Raw genomic sequence first — 21,721 nt, 5'->3', positions numbered from 1 at the left:
CAAAGCCACACACACACACGCGCGCGCGCGCGCAGAGTGTGGGAACACCAGGATTTCTGCCTCATGGTGGCATGTGCTTAATACGGAACAGCCTATCCATCTGAAGTCTTCTATGCTGTTGAATCATTTGGTCCACTCTTGGAGATTGGTGCTTGCTAAATCTTCTTGACACCCACCTCCAGAACGAGAGGCGACTAACTCCCCGAGAGCGAAAGTGCTGGCAGTTTCAAAGCTGCTCTCCTGGCAAGGCAAAGAGGAATAAAGGCCAATGTTGAATGGGATAGCATGCCTAGGACTTGTTACTATTGCTGGTGCTCTTCTACCTGTTAGTGGGGCTGTTATGTCCTTCAGTTCGGCCCGACACTACTTACATGTCCCTCGAGGCTACCACAATTTGTGGAACACCATTCTTTCAGATCCAAGGTTTTCATTTGGCAAATGTTGATTGGTGTGCTTTGCCTTGCCTCTCACTCTTCAAGTAAAGAATTTTCAATGGTTGCTGTTTTCTTTTCTTGTCAAACACCAGCTGAAGCCTCCTGCCATCAGTTCCTTGCTCACCTGGTCATGAGGAAGGTTTGGTCACTAGTATTGGCTATTTGGTTAGAAGTGATTGGCCTACAGATGCTTCCAAAAGACTGGATCTTTGGACATCCCAAGTTTTTGGACCCCCTGTAGGTGGATATGAAAGTGCTCTTTCCTTTCTCGTGCTTCTCGGGTTGTTGGCATATATGGACCACGAGGAATACATTCATCTTTGATGCTTCGTCAAGTTGCAAAGCTGTAAAGCCCGATTGAAAGGGTTTTTCCATCGGCAACTAGACTTAATGGAGTTAACAAATATTCTCCTTAGACAGGATTTGCTTTCTTGGCACACTGCAGTTTCTTCTGCCCCCCTTTAGTCACACTACTTCCTTTGTACCTTCACTGTGATGTCTCTGATTTTATGCATGATGGTCTAGAGCCATCTTGTATCTTGTAATCTTGTACTTTTTTTTGGAAGTAATACAATTATCTTTTGCAGGAGAGAGAGAGAGAGAGAGAGAGAGAGGCAAAGTGCTCCGAGCAGGTCAGGATCAAAACCCAAGCACACGTCACCTCTACTAGCAGATTGAAGGCTAACCTTTTAGGAGTAGTCACAACCTGATTCTAGGCAACTCACACGATCTGATATCAGACGTACTTTCAGGGCAGGTCTCTACCGATTTCAGGGTGCAAGTTCAAGCACAGCCACTTTCAAGACAGATTGCAATCAACTTCAGAGAGCAGATTTAGGGGCAGCTAGATACCTAGGCATCGCACCATGCCAGAATGAACACAGCCTTCATAGACCATGTGGTGGATGCCTTGGGTCTAATTTGGATGATGAAGAGCGTGAAGAAATGGTTCCTTGTATGGAGACAGTTGCCCCCTGTTCTGAAGTTCATCCCGGTCCTAATGAGAAACCCCCTGTTAAACGCAATAAACATGTCTCTGATGTAGTGATGGAATGTAGTGAGTACACCCCTGATGATGTAATGGCAGATTCTCAAGCACCCCCTCGATCCAAGCATTATGCTCGTTCATATGCACAAGTAACCTCAGCTGTTAAGGAGACCCAAGACTTGGACTAGGAACATCTCTTGGAATTTTACGGTACATTCTTGGGTGGATATGCTCAACGCAACCAGGAATCCTTTCCAGACCAAGAAAAGAGGATACTTTGAATGCTACCATGGATACCAAGATTGCACTACATTCTTTTTCAGCCTTCTATGAAGGGTCATTCTTATTTTTTTGTCAACAAGATTCCGGTGCTCTCCTATATCCACCAATGGTTAAACTCCACAAAGTTCCACTATTCTTTGATAGACGCCTAGTGCATATATTGGCTTGGAGACCATTGGCGGACTTCAAGTGGTTGCTTCAATAGGAATGCCCCGTATGGGTTGAAGTTGAATGATGTCCTGTGGCATATGTATAGGCCACACACACATACATCTATAGGTATATATGTACCCAACACTAGAGTGTGCACACGTATGCATATCGTATACATAGGCACACTTGTGTGTATGCATAGCCTATATGCATGCGTATGTGTATGCATAGAGATATCCTTATCACTTTCTACTGACTACCAATCCCAAATTCAAGTATTTCAATTTTTTTAAACACATAGGTGACCATGTGAGAGCCATAGTCAAACATAGGGCAATGGAAAATAACTGCATTTACAGTCGTGTGAAACAGCACATGAAAATTGTAGATCGAAGCAGTTTAACTAACCATTTATATGAACATGAAAATTACCAAGGCACGGTCTTGGTAACCCCTAGCTTGCAGGCTACCAACTGCAACCACGTGCATGTTGTGGGATACCTTGTGCAAAAGGCCCAACTAGTTGTGCTTGAACTATTGTGGAATGCCTTTGTTGCGCTATCATTTGAAGTGGGAAACCTCTGTAGGGCATTATTTTTCTTATGGGAAATCAGGACATTTCATGGCTAAATGTCCAAAGGAGACCACTGCTATGGATGGGGGTCTGGCTTCACTAGTCAATGATGCCCCTCAAGAAAATGAGGCACCGGTGCAGATAAAGGGAAACAACCTATGCAGCCTTTGGATACCCCTAACCACGATTCGGGTGATGTCTGTGAGATAAGAGATAAAGGTCTGATGGAAGCTCAAAAGCAACTGCCTAGCAATTCACATGTTTGTATCTATTGTTAATGGTGGGCTCTCAAACATCTTCTGTCCCAAAGGCCTCTGCTAACCATTCGCAAAACCCTCTAGCATGGCTTGCTTTTGATCCCATGGTAAAATGATCACCCCTTGGGATCGTCAATACCCAAGGGCTGCTCCAAAACAAGAAAATGATCCCTTCACCTACAAAGTGGAGCATAGGGACTCATTTGCAATATTAGCTTACTTTTTGGACAAGAGCACTCTTGATATTTTAGTTGCAAGAGTGCGATCAAGGCAAAATCAGCCTCGACACTAAAATCTTTTGTCATGGCATATAAGGCTCACTACTTGGAATGTGCCTAGAATTTATTCACATGGCAAGCAACATGATATTTGGCGCATTCTACATGATAATCAATGGGATGTGTTATGTGCTCTTAAGCACAAAAGTCATGGTGAAGCCCATAAAATCATGGATTGCCATGGGTTCTGTTTGTTCTATGCAAGGGGCTCAACTTGACAATATTTAGGTGTGCTTATTGTTGTGAATGCTGAATTTCGGTCAGTCCTTGCCAAGAATGACATCAAGGGCCACTTTCTAGTTGTTGAAATTCTATTCAAAGGGGAGGTATTATGGCTGGTACGCCTCTATGCACCAAATGACTCTTCCTCTAATGAGATCTATGGGACTGGCTGGGAGCTTGCTCATCACAAATTTTTGATTGATTTCCACTTTGGGGGCAATGACTCCTTTGAGCAATTACTCCATAAGTGCAAAGGGTTACCCAGCATTATGGTGTTCAGCATGCTTCTCTTTGTAGGCAACATGAACACATAGTTGAACCAATGCCGGCATTGGTCCACTCCTTGCCAATTGATTCTCCAAATGATCCCTTCTTGCTACCATTGGCCACAAGGCTGACAAATCTCATTCAGCAATTTTATTTGAGATCATCCCAACAAGCCAAGTTGCAAAGCTTGATTGAGATTTTAGAAGATGCCTCATATCAATCACATAAGTTTTTTTGAGGCTTGCATGCCTCTCCTACTTGAGAGAATATGGTGCATCATTAACATGCACAGTGTTCAATGGCTACGGATCCACACTCCATTCTGCATATGTGCAAAAAAAAATTCCTTCACCTTCTTGGTTTTTCATCTCCTTCTACTTAGTAGACCACCCAGGTTCGCTCAACTTTCTATACCCTAGTTAGGGATTAGGCATCATTAGATATTCATGATTTGGAAAGAGATATCTCCAAGGGAGAGGCCATGGATGTTTTACTGCATTTGCCAAAGGACAAAAGTCTAAGACGGGATAGCTTAACTAATGAGCTTTGCCTATGCTACTAGCCTAGTGAACCCCTCGAGAGCCATATGCCAACAAGTTTGGGAGACTCGAATTATGCTTGTCTCATGGAAGGTGGGAGTAATTAACCTTATTCTGAAAGTGTCATCGCCCTCGATGTTGAAGCATTGGTGGCCAATTCCTTTGATGGAATCTATTTATAAAATCTTTTCTAAAGTCATGGTTAATTGTCTCCACAAGCAACTCCTCGGCCTTGTGCACCCTGATTAGTATGGATTTATCAAGGGCTAGAATATTTTACACAGCGTATGGAATGCTCAATTGGCCATTGACTATGCAAAGAACTCTAAGTAGGAAGTTGTGTTGGTTCAATTGAATCTCGAAAAGGCTTTTGGTTATTTGAATTGGTCCTTTGTGGTAGAGCTCATGCATGTTGTGGGTGTTGTGGGTTTTGGTCCCTATGTGTCCCATCTAATACACACAGTCAACACGCATGTATCTTTACCGGTCATGATGAATGGTGGAGTCGTTGAGCCATTCACTTTTGCACACTCAGCTAGACAAGGTTGCTCTTTGAGCCCCTTGTTCTTTGCCCCGGTAACCCATCCGGTTCTCTTCACGCTCTCTCATCTAGTAGACACTAGACAACTAGCTGATCTCTCTCTTCTCTTTGGGGAACATTTTTTAAGTCAAGCATTAGCAGATGACACGTTCATGATTCTGAAAGTAGAACAAGAGAACCTCCACAAGGCATTGGTTGTATGGAAGCTTCTGGACAAGCCTCTAATCTTCATACCAATGCAACGACATCCTCTCTCATCAATTTGCAGTCTTAACAATGGCAAGGTATGGTGATCCCTCCTAGAAATGTCACACGATATCTAGTTTACTTACTAGGCATTGATGTTCAGCCCAAGCTGTCGCAATGGATTTCTTAGAAATTGGAGGCCAAGTTTCTCTACTACAAATTGCACTCGCTTGGCCTTTCCACGTCCACCTTAACGTGGTGCAGTCCATCGTGCTCCCCATGCTCACTTGGTTTTTGCTACTCTTGCCTTGGACTGCCCCCACCTTGAGGGTTCTTACTAGACACATTCGTTTTATGATATGGAAAAAGAGCATTTTGCATACAGGTATCTCGTGGATCTCTTGGAACCATGCTTGCACTCCTAAAAGTGTGGGTGGTGGGGCTACTCTAGATGCACAAACTTGTTGAGAAACCACTTCTTCATTTTACACACTTTATTTAGGGTTTCACACTGACAGCCCCAAAAAAGGCTGGTGTCCGCATTTTGGCCACTTTTTTAGTGGGCACCCACAAAGTGGTGTGCCCCCCTAGACAACTTATGCCTATGAATAGGTCGTCATTTCCTTCACTTCTACCACTCCTAACCACTCTTGAGTGATTCTTCACCCCTCTTCCTGCATCATTAGACACCCTTCTCTTCTCTCATCAACCCCTTCCACTACCCTCACACCCCTTCATTGCGGTTCATGGCTCATAGCTGCCTTCACCCTTCCTCTTCTGCTTCAAGTGCCCTATTCCATCATTAGGCCTTGCATTTCAAGCATCTTCCACATGGCATCACCATCATTTGCTTGGCATCAGCACCCTTTTCCATTAGGTTCCACCTTCACCTGCGTTTTTAACTGTGGAGATCTTCTCCTTGGTTGGCGTCATCATCTCTAGCTTGGCATCAACATCCTAGCCTCTGGCAACAATCTACATCACTGAGCGTCAATGATTTCATTACTCATCTATCACAAGGGCTATTGGGACCTACATTTTTACAACCTAACTTCTCCATCACCTAGCATCACTCACCTATGACAGGGGCTGCTAGCACCTACGTTTTTGCAGCATGGCTCCTCCTCCATCACTTGGCATTACCCGTCTATCACAGAGACTACTGGGACCTACGTTTTTGCAATCTCGCTCAACCTCCATCATTAGGTGTCATCATTATTCACCTAGCATCAACATCTAGGCTGCTCTCCCTACGTTTGACGGCTCAAACATTTCGGGATTTGCATTTTGCTGCTCATGTCACTCCCCGGTATCACAAGACTGCGGTTCACTCCCTTAACAACTGGTGATAATCTTCCACATCTCCAATGACATCAAAGAACTGCAGTCCACTCCCTCGACATTTGTCCTTCACCTTCCATTGATTACTTCAATAGCCCACTGCTTGAGGAATGTGTTTCACTCCCTTTACTATGCAAATTCCCATAGGTATTGCCGCTTGATTCAGACAGGACAATGCAATTATCTTTTAAGCTTCAGCTCCACTGTATCAGCTTTTCTTCTCATAGCATGATGCAATGCATCATCACCGTGTTCTTCTTGTGTTTTTGAGTTTCTCGTCTCTCTCAGTATTTGTCATACACACTCTGTGTTACTTTCCACAAACCCTACTGTCTCTCCGCACCGTCCCTTATTTTGACATGGTATCAGAGCATACTTGTTATTTTTGACATGGTATCAGAGTACAAGAGCTCATAGAGCTAAAGACCCCGTTCATCATAGAAGGCACAGACGGGTTGTGGGTTCGGCATCATCTAGTAATTTTCCCCTTCATTTCCACTGCATCCCCAGGAGATGGGAGTACCTTTCTCTTTCTCTCTGACCCACCCTCCCTTTTCTAGGTTGACACTCCAATGCTATGACTTCTCCACAAGCAAATGAATAGATCATTGGATGCTCCTCTCTTTAGGTATCACAAAAACCTCCACCGATGCTTGCCGACATGGATCTTTGCTCCCTACCCTGCCCAAGTATATGCGTCTATCCTGAGGCACTCATTGTGCCACCTCTCCCTTTTGTGCCACCTCTCCCTTTTGGGCCCAAGTATATTCTCTCTCTCATAGAGGGGGCTTCACAAGGGGATGTACTCTCTTTTCCCTTAGAGGGGGCTTCTACTTCTTTGACTTCGGAGGGGGCCCCTACATCTCCACCCTCTAAGGGGGCACCTACTCATCCTGAAGTTTGTCACCCTTCATTTACTCTTTTAGGTTGGCTGTCCTTGAGCAATCATTTCTCCTATTGATACCCAAGATCTTGAGAGACCGCCTAGATCGGGGCCTTTGAGGCTCAACCATGACTTGGTGACAAGGCCTTTGAATTCCTTCCAACATGGAGTTACGGAGCTAGTGGCTTCTCTCTCGAGGTGGAGTCAGGTTCTCCACTTCATCCCATCTGATGTTCCTTACTACTAGTTACCTTTTAGGTGGAAATCTTGGATCTCCGAGATCCTCTACATCTTCATATCTCTCTTCGCTCCTCTTTCTTCATTCATTTTTGGGCCTAAGAGGAGGTGTTGAGAAACCACTTCTTCAATTTACACACTTTATTTAGGGTTTCGCAGTGACAGCCCCAAAAAGGGCTTGTGTCCACATTTTGGCCACTATTTCAATGGGCGCACCACTTTGCACTCCCCTAGACAACTTGTGCCTATAAATAAGCAGTCACTTCATTCACTTCTATCACTCCTATCACTCTTCAACCATTCTTCACCCCTCTTCCTCTGTCATCAAACACCGTTCTCTTCTCTCATCAACCCCTTCCACTGTCCTCACACCCCTTCAAGAGGACATTGCAATTCGTGGCTTGTGGCTGCCTTTACCCTTCCTCTTCTACTTCAAGCACCCTATTCCATCATTAAGCCTTACGTTTGGAGCATCTTCCACTTGGCATCACCATCATCTGCTTGGCATTAGGACCCTTTCCATCAGGCTTCACCTTCACCTACGTTTTTTGGTGTGGAGATCTCCTTGCCTGGCATCATCATCTCTAGCTTGGTGTCAGCATCCTAGCCTCTAGCAACACTTTACATCACAGAGCGTTAGTGATTTCATCACTCGTCTATCAAAGGGGCTGTTGGGACCTGCGTTTTTGCAGCTTGGCTTCTCCTCCATCACTTGTATAAATGACATCTAAGATCAATGGAGAGAGTTTCACTAAAGTAATATAAGCAAGCTCCAACAAAGGGATAGGTCTCCACTCAGCAATCTCCACTCTCCTTGGGAATGAGATTAAAAAAAATCCTTAGATAGACACATCAGTCCCCTACTAATAATATCCTACTAGGTACTAGGCCTGAAAGGTCTTTTAGTAGGCCATCCTTGCCAAGACACTTGCTCCCCACCCACTGAGGCTGCAGGGGCTCCTATGGTGTGCAAAGTATCTCCTAGGGGCATGGCTGTAGAACCTAGCAAGGAGATGGTAGTCAATGGCAAGATGTCTCACCTCTTCAGGTGTCGGTGCAGTGTGTCCATCAAACTTCCTCAAGCATCTCACCCCTTTCCTAGAGTGTCTATGGCTTATCGTAGGAAGAAATCCATGGTGACTCCATCTCCTACCTGAGTCCACAAGAAGCTCTCACATGATATCCATACCCTTCTCTAGCCTCCTCCATGGCCTCAATCTCTGTCCTTGCTGTGTGTAACATCTCACCCATACATCTAATCCAAGTCCTCTTTCCTCCTACCTATGAAGGGCAGCCAAGGAGGCTCTAGGTGCTCCCTCTCCAGCACATCTTTCCTCCTCTCTGTATCCTTCCCAAAAAAAGTGCCGACCTCATGCAAACACTCATCTAGATCCCTAGTTGTGTGTCCATCCTCAAACCATGCAATAGGTAATCTCACTTCATTCTCAAGATGCTCAAGACATGGACTTATCGTAACTCATTTGTTTCATATTCCAACCTGTAGGGGATGTTAATATATCTTCTTTTCTTTCATTTTGGATTTCTAAGATACATATAGCACACAAACACACACATGCCCACATGCACACATGGCTAATTTCTTTCGTATTATTGAATATGACATGCAATACTGTTTGAAATTCTGATCTCATGTTGCCATGGTTTGAGGAAAAAAGTAACAAACCTGTGTTTGATCATGCCCATCCCTGCCTTTATTAGGAAAGGGACACCATCCCAGCGTGCATTATCAATATAGAAAACTGAAGCTACAAACGTTGGAGTTATACTCTCAGGAGAGACATTAGGTTCATCTAAATATCCAGCAACTCTACATTTCCCATCCTTAGCAATGCTTGATTTGTACTGCCCAAGAACAACATCTTGAAATGTGGGCTGCCGCATTGACCTGAGAACTTTAACCTGTTACATGGAGACTGTCAGAAAACGATAGCACTTCCATCAACCAAAATTACATAACTAAGGATTTTCGTGCCAAGGCATAATTCTCCCTTAGCCTAAGCTTTGTTTCAAAAACAACATGCTTACACCATATGGCAATGCCTTCTTGTGCTCTTGATGTGCATTTATATTTGTGATCCTACAATTGTCGGAAATCAAATCTGTGGGATATAAGAGGTATGAAACATCTCACAATAAGCAGGACCCGAAACCCCCCCCCCCCCGCCCCCCCGGGCCTCCCCCAGGAAAAAAAAAAAGAGAACTGGTGAAACATGCATTCATGCTTTCTAGTCAGTTAATCCTATTTTTGCTAAATGAATCTCATTGAAAGTTGTTTTGATAAAAACAGCTTTCAGAAACTGATCACGGTCTTACATCAGGTAAAGTTCAAACAAGCATCTAAAGGAAGATGTCAACACTTAATTTAGCCCAACACATCTACAATGGAAAAGAAAAAATGCATTGAGCTGATGCACCAAATCCTAACTGATGATGGCCTTTTTAGTAGCAAGAATGCAGTTTTTGAACGGAGATTGTAAAGATTAGCATCTATATTTACTGAACCAAAAAAATTACAAATAAAACTGCATTTAGCTCAAGCATTTATAGCACTCATTGATGTGGAACAAAAGAAGGAAAATTAACATTTCAGTGCTCACTAATATGGAAAATGATGTAAAAATGTGAGGTTGAAACTTGATCCATCTTGGGATCCGTTAGATATTAGAATTTAGCATGTAGACCATAATCTAAGCTGACACTGTGTTGCATAAAGACGTAAGAATTGAAATTTTGACAACAGCCCTGAATGTTGGGTGTGTGATCAGTTTCCCTTTTAGTTGAATGTAAATGTGAATAGGTCTGAAGAGGAGAAATACAGTGGTATGCCACATAGAAGAACTACAAAGACCTACAAGTGGACATAACAAAAAAGTAATCCTCTAGATGCATTATGTAACAATGACTTGCTATGGTTGAAGGACTTCGTATATTAAAAATCACAATGCAAAGTGTATAGAGGCTACAGTTTGGAAGGCTTGCTCTGAATCGAAACCACAATACAGAAGAATGTACAGGCTGCTGCCCCCACCCAGTGCTTTCTCAAGTTGCCAGCTCCCAGTCCATCACTTGAGGTCATCTGTCTACTCCTTATTCATACATGCTTCCTACCCAAAATCTTCTCCACACAATCTCTCATATGCCATATTATCTTAAATGCCTGCACTTCCTCTCTTGCAACCTTCTTGAAAGGATGACTATCAGTCTATCTTCTTGTTCTACAGAAGGACATCACATCCTCAACTGATTCTGTATCCATATCTTGTATGGAAGTTCTGAGTAATGCATTCTGGTTCTGAGTCTATGGTGTATTCTTTCCTTTTTGCTCAACAGTGCATTTAAGTACAATTGTGTATCTTTCCAATCCTTCCAACTATTGGCCCAAGCATGGATGCACAACAGCAATTAATTTAATAGAAAATGAATGAGAATGAAAGAATTAATCGATGCACAACAATACTCAATCACAAATGAGAGACTGTGTATTAATGAGTGAGAGAGAGACACAGAGAGTACAATGCTCAAGGTGATCACACTGAATAATGCCAGGCCACAATAAAATGAAACCCTAACAGCTTAACCATCATAGGAAACCCTAAATTAAACCCTAACCCTAGTGTCACTTAGTACCTAGGATGTTAGGGGCAACAATTGCATTTAAAGCTAGTTTAAATGCCTAGGGAGCCAAGATCATGGATCAAAGGGCATCAACACTATTGAGCTAAGAAATGCATTCTATACTCATTAGCCACTTAAACAGCCCCAAAACAATCTTAGTGTCATGAAAACCCTAAAACAGGAAGCAGTTCAAGAGAGTTCAGTGAGACCCTAATCTAGGAGGGTCCATCCTCATCTATAAATAGACAGGCTGACCCCATTCAGCCTTAATCTCGTCTCTACAGGTTTCTCACCCTTAAGTGCAGATTTCAGCCATCAATCCACACACACATGGCTGTCCAGCCTCAACGACCGCTGCCACACCTTCCTCTACATCTAGCGCTCCATCAGCATTGGCGACAGTTTTTTGAGACTCCTCTAGTTGCGTTTGGAGCTGCCTAACCTTAGCGACTGCATCTTCAACTTGCATTTGGTGTCTCCATATCAAGTGACAACTTCTCCACATCAACCAATAGCTTCCTCCATTAGGCAATAGCTTCCTCCATGTCAGGCGACAACTGCCAGTCCTCTTCCACATGTCCTGCTTGCATTTGGTGCTCTAGGCCCTTCTGACACTTGTGTTTGCTGCATCTTCTTCATCCTACACTCCGACTGATGGTCACAGACTTCGGATGCATCTCCGGTGGACATCACTTTCTAACACATTGCTTTGTCCTTGGGTGCACTGTATACTCTTACATTCATTTACAGCATTGTTGTTTTATTTCTATCCCTTCTTTTATTTATGTTTGAGTTTTGAGTTTTGTGTTTCAAGTTTGAGTTTGCTTTCTATGTCTGTGTTTGTCTGGCTGTGCTTCTGTCGTGGTCTTACATTGTGTTTCCTCAGTGCAAACCCTAGCAATGCCTTCATAGTCTTCTTCACATAGTATCAGAGCTCGTGCTTTTATAAAGAGTATCCTACGCATATTGTGGAGTGCTAGTCTTTACACAATGCACACAACACGACTCATAACCAAATCACAATGTCACAGACACCTTCTCGAGACCCCATGATGACTTATCAAGCTTCTACATCACTAGAGGCCCTAAGGAGGCATTATGGACTCAACAAGGAAGATGACGTTCCGCATTCACCCTCACCATCACCCTCTATATCTACACCTATGCCAGCTATTCCAAATTTCATTAATCTCACAAAGGAGGAGTTTGAGGAGTACCTACACAACAAGTATAGACCAAAAGACATCCCTTCTTCCTTTCTTACCCTGTTTTCAGCCTGAGAGGGGATATTGAGCTAAGAAATACATTCCATGCTGATTAGCCACTTACATAACCCCAAAAGAAGGTCAATTTCATGGAAACCCTAAAACGGAGAGTGGTTTGAGAGAGTTCAGTGAGACCCTAACTAAAATAGACAGGCTGCCCCCATTCAGCATTAATCTTTTCTGTGCAGGTTTCTCCCCCTTGAGTGCAGATTTCAGTCATCAATCCACATACACGTGGCTGTCCAGCCTCAGCAGCTGTTGCCACACCTTTCTCTGCATCTAGCGCTCCTCCATTAGCATTGGCAATAGTTTTCTGATGCTCCTGTACTTGCATTTGGAGCTCCCTGACCTTAGCCACCACATCTTCAGCTTACGTTTGGTGTCTCGACATCAAGCGACAGCTCCTCCATGTTGGCCAATAGCTTTCTGCATAAGGCAACAGCTTCCTCCGCGTCAAGCAACAACTGCCAACCCTCTTTCATACCTATCCTGCTTACATTTGGTGCTCTAGGCCCTTCTGACACTTGTGTTTGCTGCATCCTCTTCATCCTAGACTCCAATTGGTGGTCACAGACTTGGGATCCGTCTCCGGTGAACGTCACTCTCCGACACACTCTTCTATCCTTGGGCACATTGTATACTCTTACATTCATTTACAACATTCATTCACTTCAAAGTTGTTTTCTTTCTATCCCTTCTTCTGTTTGTGTTTGAGTTTCTATATTTGTGTTTTGAGTTTTGTGTTTAGGGTGTGTCATGAGGACATATATTTTTGAAAACTCACTTAACATGTGGATTATTTTTCAATCACATGGTTAAGTAAATGTTGCACATGTAAGGTGTAACTTGGGTTAGAGTAAATTTACAAGCTCGGGATCCGAGGAAATCATGGGATGTCAAAGGCAAAAGTTGCTATAAGTTATGCTGCACAGGTACTTGGTGGTATCTGGTACCAGTTGTTGGCCTAGGTCATTCATTTGGCCATAAGTGTCAATTGGTGACAGTAAAGAAGTAGCGTTTAACGGTACCTAACACCAATCTGATGGTCAAAGATGGCATACAGACACTAGGGAATGAAAGTTGCCTAGCCAATTTAATTATTGGCTAGTCACTTTATTTTTTGGGGCACTGAAATAATTATTAGATTAATTTTTAGTATTTAAAGACTGAAAATTAATATTTAATTATGGATAATACTGAAAAAACCATCTGGGAAGGCTGCCACTTGTCAAAAATACCCATACAAGACTGAAAAACGTCTTTAGAGGCTGGAGAAAGGCATTTGAGTGTATTCAGCCTGCAAGAGAGAGGGAGGAGATGTTGCTGGTCTGATTTGCAGCCATTGGAGGACCTTCTGAGACAGCCAAGGGCAAGAGAAGACCAATCAACAACAGGTGACAACATCTACAAGCTGTTGAGACAGGGCAGCAGTAGTAAATGATTGATTTTCTTCAATTCTTTGCATCTACAAGTTGTTGTGGCAGGGCAGCAACTGCATTCGACTGATTCTCAATCATTCTTCATGACAAAACTTTGAATTTTCTCTCTCTACAACTTTCTCTCTCATCTCCCAGCCATATCATAGCCTTGCTCCGAAGATCTCAGCATTTGGACCATTGGAGGATGAGAAATTGCAAATTTATTTGCTCTAAACCCTAATTTACAGCAGAAATTAGGGTTTAGCAACAACCTCGTGAAGCATGCTAGAAATTGGAAGCTCCAAGACTTGGATTTTTCAAGGCTGAAGGTAATTTTCAGCTAAATTTAGGTGGAGGACTTGGTAGCCATTGAATTTGGGGCATTTCCATTGTCCATGAAGTGGGTGAAGGTCAATTAAGTGCCCAAATCAAGGAGCAAATCAGATTGAAGACTTGCTGGTCACTTTGAACAGGAAGGGGAGTTTGGATTGCGAAGGGGATCGGGAGAATCCCATTGTAAATCAACTTTTTCTTCAATAAAGCTAAAGAAATACCGAAAAGGGCATCAATTTTGGGACCAATCGGGTGTGCATTGTCCAAGATCAGTAGATAAATTTGTATTTTCAAATTTGCATTAATTGTTTGTTGCTGTACTTAAGTTGTAACCAAGAATATACCACCCATCCATGGAAGGAAGGCCAGTTACAATTTGAGTTTTTCTTTCTATGTCTATGTTTGTCTCATTTTTCTTCTGTCGTGATCGTACACTCTCTGTTCCCTTAGTTCAAACCCTAGCGATGCCTCCACAGTCTTCTTCACAAACACATCACCCACCACATGGCCTACAAACCCCCTCCATGAAATGGGCGGATTCAATCTAGGAAAATGACAAAATCCTAAAAAATAAAGAGAATTATAAGGTCAAGGTTGTATATAGTATGACAAATCATGGAGCAGATGGAATCAAATTCAAGACTTGCCAAAAACCATGGAACTTTCGTTGAGGAAGAGCCTTCATGAAAAGATCTACCAAGTTGTGTTCAGTGGATATGTAAGACAACTGTATTCCTCCAGCTGACATCTGCTTACGAACATAGTGGCAATGAACTTCTATATGCTTTGTGCGGGCATGAAACACTAGGTTCCAAGCAATGGTCAAAGCACTCTCATCATCAATGTGGATTAGTGTCAGAGCCATTCGTTGCACATAAAGATCTACACATGGTCAAACACACTCTATTGTGGCTATGAACGTTGCTTTGTACTCAACTTCACAACTGGAAGTAGCAGCTATAGTTTGTTTCTTTACTAAACTAAGAAACAAGAGATGTATCCAAGAAGAATAAATTTCCACTATGAGAGACATGAGAATATGAGCATCTAGCCCAATCATTGTCAAAATATCCATGCAAAGAGAGTAAAGAATCAACCTTGTAGAGAACACCAAGATCCTGGGTGCCTTTAAGATACCGAAAGACACTTCACTTCGCCAATGAAGTACTGAAGGGATGTGCATATGTTTGCTTAACTAGGAGAAAAGAAACTGAAGATCGGGCCTCATGTGACATAGATAAATCAAGCATCCAACAATCTACTGATATAAAGTCGTATCAAAGGATCTGCTACCATCATCAAAAATGAATCTAAAACCAGGCTCCAAGGAAGTAGACACGGGCTTGCAATCCTCAAACTGAAAGCATTGAAGAAGCTGTTCAATATACTTGGACTGTGTCATAATGATGCCCCCCTCAATGATGGCAAATTGAATACCCAAATAATAGTGAAGGAGAACAAGATCTGTCATGGAAAATGTTTGCTGTAAATCAGCCTTAAAATGTTGCAATTTGACCAGCATTGGTCCCAATGACAAGCATGGCATCAACATAAAGCACAAGGATAATAAAATCAAATCCCAGACGTCGAATGCAAATAGTAGCCTCGGTAGGGCCAGTCTAAAATCCAAGATGCAATGGATCAAAATGTATGCTGGCATACCAAGCCCTTGGAGCTTGCTTTAAACCATACAAAGCCTTCTTGAGACAACATACTTTCTATTCAGAGCCTTTAACTGCAAATCCTAGAGGCTAAGATATATGTATCTCTTTAGGGAGGTATCCATAGAGAAATGCCGTCTTGATGTCCAGATGATGCACCTCCCGATGAAAGTGGGCATCAAGGGCAATAATACTCTTGATGGTAGTAATGAGAAGGTCAATTCCTTGCTGTTGGACATAGCCCTTGGCAACAAGGTGGGCCTTATACCTATTAACAAAGCATCTTAATTTCTTTTAATTTATAAACCCATTTGGTACCTAATGCACGCTTGCTGTGAGGCAAGTCGCATAGCTCCCAAGTGTCATTCTGATGAATGGAATCAATCTCTACTTTAATTGCTTCCACCCAACCATCATCTGAAAAAGCATTTGTATAGCATAGAGGTTCTTCATTGCATGCTATAGCCACCAATGCACATGCAAGAAGAGTACCTTGATCCTTACGAGGAGAGGCTTCTGTGCGGGAAGCCAAAGGAAGAGGCTGCTTTCCGTCTCAAAGAGTGTCTCATAGCCAATGAGAGACTCTTTTAGGCTGCTGAACTTCAGCCCTTGTATACTCCAACTAATCAAGAATATGGGGCTGCTCTTCAGACAAGGTATCATGATGCTGTTGTGGCTATAGATAAGGCTGAATAGACTACTGTAATGTATCTATAGATGGTGGAAATGTAGGTTGAGAAGAAGGATTAGCCATGGAACCATTATGGAAAAGCGGTAATAGGCTATCAAAGATGTCTAAAGCATCTATAGGAGGCTATTTTTGACCATCCAACAAGGGGTGAGAAGCATTTCCAACAAAGATAGCATCTCTGCTGACAATAACCTTTCTTGTAGAGGGTCTATAAAGACCATACCATTTACTTTCAACACTATATCTAGTAAATATGCAGAAGATAGCCTTATCATCCAGCTTACGCCTTTTTTGAGAAGGCACATGAGCATATGCCAATGTTCCCGAAATCCTCATACAAGAGAGAAGGCTTGGAGCTAGTCCATGCCTCATAAGGAGAGATGGTGCCTAAATCTCTTGTGGGACACCTATTCAAGATATAAGTGGCACATAGAATGTCATCGAACCAAAAAGAATTAGGCAAATTCTTACCCTTTAGCATGTTTCTTGCCATCTCCATGAGTGACCTATTATTCCATTCCACTACTCCATTTTGTTGCAAGGAGTAAGGAACACTGCATTGATTATGAATACCTCAAGATGCAAGATACTCTGAAAATTGTTTAGAAAGAAATTCACTCCCCCTATCACTAGGAAGGGTCGGAATGCGAAATCCACTTTGATTTTCCACCATGGTAATAAAATTTTTGAGCCATTAAGAGTGATGGAAACAAGCTGATTATATGGAACTACTTCATCAATATTTAATAATTGTTCAATAAGATCTTTGATGCCGGGGAGATAGGTATCCATGTTACCTCCTCCTTCCATGCGAACATCTTCTAGTTGCTTACATAACTAAGCAACACGCACTTCATTGTACACTTGATATAATGATGCAAGCTTTTGCCATGCATCCTTGGCTGTCTCGCATGATCTAATGTGTGGAATGATACCTCTCTAAACAGATAAACCAATTAGGGCATGCGCTTGGGCGTCACAACCATCCCATCAAATTTAGACTTGAGTAGGAGGGTTTATCAAAGAAGAAGATGATTTAGCATCATGAGAGCCACCTAGCAAAGTGAAGGTGAGAGGTGGTGTCACTGTTGGAGAAATCGGCCTTTGCTCGGTGCCATTCGCAATATGCCATAGATTCTTCATGACAAGAACATGTCACATCATGTATGCCCACATTGGGCAATTGGTGTTGTCAACCTTGTCCTCACTGCCAAGCATGCCCAACAAATCATTATTATTGCTAACAATGATTAAAAACAGCAATAAAATGATATTTTCCAAGTAAAAAGAGAGAAAATAGATGCCCAAATGATAATAAGCTGCTAATAGAAGAGAGGTTGTCCACCTCGATGAACTTGAATGGTATGAAGAATAATAACTTTTTCTTGCTATTTTCTTGCTGAGAAGAGAGAAAAATATGCAAAAAATAATTATTTTCAGAAATCAAATATTACTTGATCAAGACGATAGAAATAATAAAATTTGTCTCCAATGTCAAGAAAAAACAAGGTGAGCAACCAAATAATATGATTTTGGAGCACATCGAGGGCCAAGAAAATGAATTGAGGAAAAAGCCCCAAATTTCAGGCGTCTCAATGGTGCGATTGGGCAAAAGCCCCAAATTGGACCCAAAAACTAAAGAGAAATTGAATAAATTGGATAAAACTTTTACCCAATTAATGCCCAATGCCGCATCTCAAGGTGAATTGAGCCTCAATCTTGATGAAATTTGATGAATTTTGGAAAAGCCCCAAATTTTCCAAAGAAATTGGGGTGAAATCAAGCTCAAATGATGAGAAGCCCCAAATTTAATCAAGAAATTGAAGAGAAATTTGACCATTTTTGTGAAATTTTCACTTGAAAGATGTTAAATGTCGCACCCAATGATGAATTGGACCTCAATGTCAATGAAGAATGTCAAGTTCTTGAGAAGCCCAATACTTTTCTATGAAATTTGGGCAAAATGTGACCAATGTGGTGAAAAGCCCCAAATTTGTGATGACCAATAGCAATTTTCTTAAATTCCATGATAAATTTGGGGTGATTGATGGAAAGCGAAAAATTCTCACCCTAGATTGGAGCTAAATTGGGAGATTTTTTGAAAATCGTCAAATTTTTCACAATTTTTCTTAGGTGGGGGAGCACATGAGAATAGGGGCTTTGGCTGAAGTAATAGAAGTTATTGAATAATGTTTTTTTTTAAATTAAAGATTTCAAAAGCCTTCAAAGAAAAAAAGGAACTTGCCAACATTATTGAATAATGTTTTGTTAAATTGAAGATTTCTAAACCCTTCGAAAAAAAACAAGGAACTTGTTCTGCAACATGAAACCAAGATGCGTCACAAAATTGACGCAAGGACTATTAGGCAATCTAAGCAACAACTTGGGGACGATGCATGACAGGCAGCAGGCGCGTGAAGACAGCGAACACACAACAGCGACATGTTGAAAAAGGCAGCAGCAGGTCATGTCAACAAGTCGGTGACAACAAGCATGGAAAGCGACATGTGCAGCAACTAGTAGGAAAATCGGCAAGCTGCAAGTCAATTGTCAAACAACAGTTAGGTGGTACTCTTATCTGCCAATTGGCATCAAGCTCTTGGCAGCGGCAATGTCTAGATTGAAGGGGGGTGATGATTCTACAGGAACACAAGTACAGAATGGAGACTATCGAGCCTTCAAGGGCAGCAAGTTCGATCTCGAGCAACATGCAAGGTGCACACAAAAGTAGTCAGCATGTAACTAGCACACAGGGCAATGTCGACGATTGAAGGTGAATGGGTGAAGATGGCGGCACCATGTGCAATCGCCAATAAGGCTTGAGCCAATGCAATGGCAATGCATCATGGGGCAGCCAACCGAGCGAGGGCTTAATGGCAATGGCAATGGATGGTGGCAAATGATTGCAAGTGATGGCAAGGAAGAAAAGCGGATCTGATACCACTGTTGGCCCAAGCGTGGAGCAATTGTACAATTAAAATGAATGAGAGCGAAAGAATAAACCGGTGCACAATGATACTCAATCACAAATGAGAGACTATGTATTAATGAGTGAGAGAGTGTACAATGCTCCGATCACACTAAATAATACCATACTTATGTTCTAATGACACAAAATGTCTGCTTATAATAAAATGAAACCCTAACGTCTTAACCGTCATAGGGAACCCTAAAATAAACCCTAACCCTAGTGTCACTTAGTGCCTAGGATTAGTGTCACTTAGTGCCTAGGACACTAGGGGCAACAACTACATTCAATGACATTTTAAATGCCTAGGGAGCTCGGATCATGGATCAAATGGCATCAATGCATAGCCCACGAGACGGCCTATACCAACTGTATTGTTATTAATTTATGCATTCCAACCATCAAGTCCTACTAGTAGCTCCCTGCTATTACCACTAACACTAAAAAAATTTAATTTATAATATATAATAAGTCAATCCTTTACATAAATAATATTTTTAGTTATTATATTTGAATATGATATTCATTATTTTGATGATTTTCCAACCTCACAACAACACATTCTAACTCCAAAGGGGATCCTTCCAATCACAGAGGGAGCATCCAACTCTAGGTTTCTTTAAGGAGCTGCCATCCCCTCTAATAGGGGTCATCCACATCCAAGTTAAGGGAGTCATCCACATCCTTAATGGGACCAACTTAGTCCCCTCTTTCTACCTTAGAAAGAAAATTCTATTAGTAACAACTCTGAAAAAAACCTCAAGTAAACTACAAGTGCAAAAAGTTATGTGAAGGACTACTAAGTACATCATAAATACAACAGCTGACTAAACAACCAATCTGGACGGCCATGATGCCAAATCTTTTGAAGCGCTAAATGAAAGAAGGCACCACATCCGCATGCCCTCATCAAAGATCTCTCCTGCTCCTAGTCCCCTTGGAGTTGCCAACGTAGCCCCTACAATATTAGTCCATAAGGGGCTTCCACAGTTCTAGAGGGCCATTTTCTAACTACAATAATTCTAAGATTGTGAGAACCATTACTTCTTCCATGCAATACCACTCAAGGTTCAAGAACATTTATATTCAAAACAAGATTGAGCTAGAGTTCCAACTAACAACCCTAAATCAATACAAAGATTCTTCACTTCCAAGTCATTGCCTCCACATATCTACTACCCCTTTTAAGAGGAGAATGCTTACCCTCTCTCCTTCCATCTTCCCTTTTCCAAAGCATCTTCATGGAATTCCTCACTTTCCTCATTGAGAGACAATTCGTGTTCTTTCACTCCTCATTCACTTTTGGTCATTAACATGCATCTCAAGCTTCATTTAGGTGCTCAACCTCAATTTTGGTTTCTAGAATGTTTATGATAGGGGGTATTGAAATAGTGTTCAAATCCATCTTGGGCACACCCATCTTTTGTCATGGAAACCCCACTATTTTATCCACTTATGGCACATTGATGCACCCCTAGTGGTGCCTCATCATTATGTACATATAGAACTCAATTCTATCATACATATTATTAATAGAAAGTTGTAAATGAGATTGTACATACATCTTTTCCCTCCATCAAATTTCACCCTTTATCGTTCTTAGTTAGGTAACTGGATACTCTTGTTTCTTCAAGGTGTGCATGCTAGTGCTGTTAATCAAAGAATGTGAGCAAGGTCACGTGTGTTACCATATTTTTCAAGAGTAAAGCATCACCTCTCTCTTTAACATTCCCTTTTCTCTTGTGAGATGTGAGACAAACCCAAACACCCACAAAGGGAGGTCCCTCCCCTCCGAATATCAATCAAGAGAGCAAGCAAGAGCCATTGTGGCATTGCTCCTATGCATAAATAGGGTACCTCACAAGTTCAATGAACAATAGAGCTTGATTGTACTAGGACACTCCTACTCCATGACCCTACTTAAGGGAGAACCAACGAAGTGTCTAAGTGCTCGAACTTTCACAAAAACACGATGTGATCATAGGTTTCCAACCAAGTCATGCACCCAGCAAACCTTGAATCCAAAACCTCACAATTATAAGTCCAAGCTCCGATCGCAAGGCCACACCTTTGGTAACCCTCTTTAACTGTCACCAAAATGAGAAAAGGATTTGATGATTTAATTTATGACAAATCGACTTAGTGATTTAATTAAAATGAACTCAAATTCTAGTACCTGGATCTCTTCACACGGTAACCATTGCAATAGCAGTAAAGGATTTGCCACCAAAGCATGCAACACAAGCTATGTGGTACAAGGACAATCCAAAAGAAAGGAAGTGCACTATGAATTGAAAGTTTACACCTTAGAGTTTACTACATTAAAAGTTTCACCCAGTAAGTACCTCACTTAAATTATAAAGCAAGCTCTGACCATAAGTTTGGTCCAATGAGTAGCTCACTTATTATTAAGAACCTAAGTATTGATTAGTTCCTAAACAAATTCAAATTTTTATTAAGAAGCATCTGATTACTCATTTAGAAAGCTAATCTTGGTTATTTGGGATTTATTTCTCTCTTATTGGAGAAACACAAGTTTGAAGACAATCATTCTTCTTTTCAATCTA

At 41.8% G+C, this 21,721-nt stretch overlaps 1 protein-coding gene across 2 annotated transcripts in view; it reads right to left on the bottom strand.

Moving 5' to 3' along the window:
* Nucleotides 1-21,721, bottom strand: part of LOC148029433 (inactive glucose-6-phosphate 1-dehydrogenase 4, chloroplastic-like) — a 159,897-nt gene that overhangs the window by 17,349 nt on the left and 120,827 nt on the right. For both annotated transcript variants that reach the window (XM_087688248.1, XM_087688249.1), the window contains exon 10: nt 8,867-9,102. In XM_087688248.1, the coding sequence (XP_087544374.1) occupies nt 8,867-9,102 (236 nt within the window). The remainder of the gene's footprint in view (nt 1-8,866; nt 9,103-21,721) is intronic.

The sequence above is a fragment of the Lygodium microphyllum genome, chromosome 11 (genome assembly GCF_053477565.2).
Source record: "Lygodium microphyllum isolate KBCC chromosome 11, Lygodium_microphyllum_v1.1.10, whole genome shotgun sequence".
Lineage (NCBI taxonomy): Eukaryota > Viridiplantae > Streptophyta > Polypodiopsida > Schizaeales > Lygodiaceae > Lygodium > Lygodium microphyllum.
The sequence above is the reverse complement of the archived record's forward strand: the minus strand, read 5'-3'. Positions and strand labels throughout refer to the sequence as shown.